Source organism: Morus notabilis, unplaced genomic scaffold, assembly GCF_000414095.1.
Source record: "Morus notabilis unplaced genomic scaffold, ASM41409v2 Scaffold57, whole genome shotgun sequence".
In the NCBI taxonomy this organism is placed as follows: Eukaryota; Viridiplantae; Streptophyta; class Magnoliopsida; order Rosales; family Moraceae; genus Morus; species Morus notabilis.
Genome location: NW_010357689.1, coordinates 306,573 through 312,222, shown reverse-complemented (window position 1 = coordinate 312,222; position 5,650 = coordinate 306,573). Strand labels below are relative to the sequence as shown.

General features: G+C 32.5%; 1 protein-coding gene across 1 annotated transcript; it reads right to left on the bottom strand.

Moving 5' to 3' along the window:
* LOC21401521 (putative aminoacrylate hydrolase RutD) lies at positions 1–5,001 on the bottom strand. The gene is made up of 4 exons (XM_010090625.2): positions 4,311–5,001; positions 2,232–2,321; positions 454–521; positions 1–313 (listed from the first exon to the last, which is right to left on the bottom strand). Exons 1-4 carry the CDS (start codon positions 4,938–4,940, stop codon positions 196–198), a joined length of 906 nt encoding a protein of 301 aa, XP_010088927.1. The 5' UTR covers positions 4,941–5,001; the 3' UTR covers positions 1–195.
* Positions 5,002–5,650: the final 649 nt, after the last annotated feature.

Genomic DNA, 5,650 nt, shown 5'->3' with positions numbered 1-5,650 from the left:
GACTAAAAAGTGACATAATTTAGTCACGTAAAAATGTTGTGACAAAAAATATCACAAGAATCTGTCCCGACACAAAGTTCATTATTTTGAAGTGATAAAGGCCTAACATCATATTAAGGATACAAGGAAAACGTACACCAAGCACCATGCACCACTCAGAATATTTTTTTACCAAAATATGTGGGTGCAATTATTTCAAAGAGAGGCTTTAAGAATATCCTTGAGGAGGCGATTGTAGACAAAGGGTCTCTCGACGTGGGCAATGTGGCCCGCCTTCTTGATATAATAAAGAGTGGCTTTCTCCCCTAATTGCCTGATAATATGGAGAAAGATTAATCTCGGATTCTTTTTTTTTTTTCATTAAAGATAAAGGATAAAAACATTATATATTAGAGGGTATATATGAAGAATACATGATGGTAATGAATTTTCAGAGGGACAATATTTGCTTACTCCTTTGTTTTCTGGACGATTTCGAGATTGAAAAGCTTATCCTCCTCGCCTGCCATGATATATACTTTCTACGTACGTACAGAATGTATAATTAACCAAAAGGAAATTATGACTCAACTATATACAACAAATCCCTAATTAAATTCAAAATTCAAGTTAAAACGGGGCATGAATAAAATGTAATAATCTTATACGGTTCCATTCAAAATTACATTATGATTGATCGCTAATATGTAGCAAAATTACTCTTCTATTGCAAGGTTTATTTCCTAGTTGCTAGCTAGTTAATAATTTGATCTTGCCATTTAGTACTTACTTTCTGCGGTTTATTTCCTAGTTGCTAACTAAAATCAAAATTGGCGTACGTCTCTATTTCAAACATGCATGATCTAACCTTTTTTTTCTGTAGATTTGAAATCTCCCATACTAAGTTCAATAAAAAAAAAAAAATTATAACTGTAAAGACATTGATGACGGAAAATAACTTCATAGTTACACGTAGAAGCAATTCACTTTATGAAAATCGAAAACCAGAAACCATCGGAAATAAAGCTCGTCATTTAGAAATTCATAGTGATATGAGCTTTCCAGAGAATGAGCTCATGAAAAATGAAAGAAAAATACAAGGATGAAGAAGGAAAAAATAGTTGTAAGGAAATTTTTGGAAATAAAGAGAGTACAAGACGCCATTATGTACATTTCAAATTTAACTTATAGGCTCTTCAGAAACAGTGGGACGTATTATTTGTTAATAGGTACGTTCCCTATTACTGCATTGGAATGAAATAATTGCTAAAAGTATCGGTGCATTACTGCATCAGTACATAAAAACGTAAAAATTAAGCTATTGGGGCGTATTATTTTTGGCGCTTCTTTTCTTCTTTTTTTTTCTCGTGAACAACCCAATTCATTTTATGCAAATTTAGTTTCAATATATATGTGTGAGAACGAGTTTTCAATGGCTATATCTTCATGATGGTTTCTCATAATGTGTGTAATTTATTCTGTTCTGTAAATATTTCAAATAACAAACTTGATCATAGTTAATAACAATGGATACGGATCAATTGGGCAAATAAAATATTGAAAATAAATTAAAATGAGTGTCATATTTATGATGCTATAAAAAGTCGGTTGCAAATAACTAGGATAATTTGGGGTTATGAAAGTTAATAACTTTTTTTTTTTTTTTGGCTCAGGAAAACTAAGAGTGTTTGGTAGGAAAGAAAAGTAGAAAGAAGGAAGAAGGTGGAGGGATTTTGAGAGGGAAAATGAAAATGTAGGTTGTTTGGTTTGGTAGGAGAGAAAAAAGAAAAGAAGAGAAAATGAAGTGAAAAATAATACATGTGGGCTCCACCATTTTTTTTCTTTCCACAAGTGGGTAGAAAATGGGATGGAAAATGGGGACAACTCATTAAAGTGAGCAAAATTATTAAATTATCATTTTCTCCATTAACATCCAAGCAAAAAATTTAAGGGTATAAAAGTAATTTACAAGTAAGATTTTTTCTTTTCTCCCAATTTAACTTCCAATACCAAACAAGTGAATGTAAGCTCATTTTCTTTCCAACTTCTCATACCAAACAACATAAAAGAAAATCAATTTCCTTTCCATCATTGATATTTTTCATCACTTTCATATTTCTTTTTTATCCTATTTTCTTTCTTTCTTACCAAACATAGCATAAGAGTAAATTAATTACTGGCCATAAACCAACAATAATTAGTTCTGCAAGAATTTGTTATTAAATTGACAATGGAAAAAATAGATGATGTACCTGTAAAAAGTTGGGGATGATGAACTCGCATTCCTTGATAACAAGAGCATTCAAAAGTTCAGCTCTCTCTTTTCTACTATCGAACATCACCTGTCATTAGTGTTGGCATGTACGGTCTCAAATGTCACTATAGTACAAAAAGGTTAATAAAAGACAGTTGGACTCGTTCACTTCGCTAATTCGAGTTTAAAATTCGAGTTGAGATGTGATTTTATGTGAGAGCTTTTTACTGTAATAAAAAAGTTAGATGTGATTGTTTGTGAGAGCTTTTTACTGTAGAAAAACTCAAATTCTAAACTCGAATCAGCGAAGTGAACGGGGCCTAAAGTTAAAAAACGAAGTCCGCTTTTTGAAAAACAATTGTTAAATATACTAAAAAAAAACCACAGAATGTACGATATATGTTTTGTATTTTAACATATTAGTAATCGGTCGCTTAAAAACTGTTGTTATTTATAATAAATGACAACAGTTAACTAAGCATCTGACGTTATATTATATTTTTAAATCTGGTTAGCTATGCACAACTTTAAAAACAAATAAGCAAATTCGGATAAAGTGTAGCCTGTCTTTAAAAATGTATGATATACACAACTAGAACTATATATATATATATTATACATATATATGATCAATAATGAGTGTTCTATAAATAACTGTATTGGTACATTATCCTAAGATTGGATCAAATTATGATCAATAGATAAATTACATGGCATGATTCATGTATAATCTTGGTCCACTTGCGTGTACGGGAACTGATCATAAATAACTTCAACTAGCTATCTTTTAGGTGGGGACATATGAAGAGTACGTGTTAATGAAATTGTGAAGTGTGTGGTTTACAATGAAAAGAAAACCATTCAAACAGATGTGCACGTAGCTCTTATCCATTTCGAAAGTGGTTTGTATGACTATCAAAACGTACACGACGAAGCGGTTTGGACCATCAATCAAATAAAGAAAAAAAAAATAACCATCAATTTGTAGCTTTATATGCCTTAAAAATAAATTTTCTTGACATTTAATGTCGTCTACAATTTTTTGTTTTCCATAATCAGACATTAGATTTAGCCATCATTAAGAACTAAACGAGACGTGCTAATTGAGTTGACCTTCTCAAAATACTCTATCTACGAGCAGAGGGGGAAAAAAAGGGAAAAAAAAAGGAGAGTAACGAGCCTCTAGGGTTTCAAAGACAGGCTAAAGAGAAGAAATTAATAATTTTAAAAAAGAAAAATAAGAGACAACAGGGGATAGTAAATCACAATATCTACTCTGAGAAGGATGCCTTATTACTTAAACATGGTAAGAACAAAATAATCCAATGGAAAGCAAAAAAAAAAAAAAAAATCCAAACGAGAAAAAAGAATGCCTGCTTTTGATCCGAAGCTACAAAAATACAAACAATACGTCAAACTGAACCAGACACCCAAGAAGTGACAAACCTTCGTCAAACAACTTCAGATGATTAGTGAACATTTAAAGCATTAAATTGGATAAACTTTTGTCCAGCCTATGTATCCTTTTGATGGGATGTTGTTATCCCCTGCTGAAGCATGAGATAACTTTTAACCAGAACACATTGTGAAAAACACTAAGGATCTATTTGTAAATTTTCATAAAATTGAGCTAGTTGTAATTTTCAAAAAAAAAAATGGTCAAATTGCAATTAAACTAAAATCTAATCTTATCTTAACCCTAAATTTACAAAAAAAAAATTACAAAACACCCTTATCTTAATAACATAACACCAAATATGGGATTGAATTAAAATATCCAAAAAAAAAACATGGGATTGAATTAAACTAAAATCTAATCTTATCTTTTTCGATACATTTCAATCCACGACTCTAAAACTATGCTATGTTGTCCTATGACTCCTATCATACGCACCAAATGGGGCCTCAATGATTATGCTTGAATGTTGGGGCCTCAATGATTATGCTTGAATGTTTCTAACGTTACGAAAAAAAAAAGAAAAAAAAAGGAAAAATTATTTCATAACTCAAGATTAGTCATTCGATAATTAGGATATCATGAACAAATCCCAGAAGAACGCAATAACCGTAAGCAAACCTCCAAAAAGTGCTTGTAAGCCCAATTAGGAAACCAAGGCCGCTTGTAAACTATAACACGCAAGAGCTTTTTCAGACCCTCAACGGTATCCGGGAGCAACAGCTCCGGCCACGACGTGATCCCGACCCTCTCGAAAGCAACTTCGCTGTGAGATTCCGTGAGGGCCAAGTTAGAGTTGGACAGGACCAAACACTTGACCAACTTTGGGTCCAACAACGCCATCTTTGACCCGACAATCCCACCATAACTGCAGCCGACGACCGCGCAACTCTCCACGCCGAGCAATTTTAGGGCCTTGGCCAAGCAATCGGCCTGGAAAGCTGGCGACCGGTCGGTGCTGTCGGTGGTGGAGCCACCGAAGAAGAGAAGGTCCGGCACAAAAACTGCGTACTTTTTAGAAAAGGCGGCAATCTGGAAAAGCCATGTCAAGACTCCGGTTGCACCGAAGCCATGCAGCAAGACTAAAGCAGGCTTAGTCTGGCGGTATTTCTTTTTATTTTTTATAATCCGGGCCGGTTTCCAGAAGTGGATCACCGTTCCGGGCTCGATTTCCACAGTTTGAGCACTTAATCCGTAGAACTTCAACAAGAATCCCACTACTGGATTCACTACTTTCATGAGGTTCACCATCTTTTTTTCTGCTGCTTTCTCTGAATTTTCTGGGCTTATTTTATTCTCTCAGCTCGGTTTTCACGTCTAAATGTTTGCTGGTACCCACTCAGTGGCTCGTCAATTGAAGATGAGCGGGACAGCCGTCCCACTCAAATTTATTTTTAAAAATATATTATTTTTAAAAATTTTAAAATTTTATACTTAAATATTTTTTAAAATAATATATGTTCTTATTAAAATAAATTATATCTCAATTAAAATAAATATATTTTTTTATATATCTTTATTAAAATAATTTATTAAAAAAAATTAATATACACTCTATTAAAATAAAAGGCTGACTTTACTGTACCTACTATCCTATCGATTATTAATAAATTTGGTACTTGACATTGACTTGGAATCTTCCTTAGTTTGAAAGCGCAAATGTAAAATCAATTAATGTGATTAAAACTTTGATTTATATCTTTCAACTCTTTATGTATGTTACAATATACCTTGTTATAAAGCGCCGATAAATGCATGTAGCAATTTAACTGATCTGTAAGTTACGACAACATTTTTAAACTTTAAAACAATTGGGAAAAGGGGGTAAGTATCACTAACCTTCTTGTAAAAATAATAATAATAATGATACTAATAATAACAATAATAATAAAGAAAACTCATATTCACAGGCGTTCCTTATTTTTACTAATATTACAGTGGTACTTCCCTTTCAAAATAAA

What these genes read in the sequence shown, in the direction of transcription:
- LOC21401521 (XM_010090625.2), bottom strand. Translation starts at nt 4,940, where the DNA reads ATGGTGAACCTCATGAAAGTAGTGAATCCAGTAGTGGGATTCTTGTTG. An exon ending in CTTACAAGCACTTTTTGGAG is followed by an intron (nt 2,322 to 4,310) that starts GTTTGCTTACGG and finishes CACTAATGACAG; the next exon opens with GTGATGTTCGATAGTAGAAA. An exon ending in TCATCCCCAACTTTTTACAG is followed by an intron (nt 522 to 2,231) that starts GTACATCATCTA and finishes GTACGTACGTAG; the next exon opens with AAAGTATATATCATGGCAGG.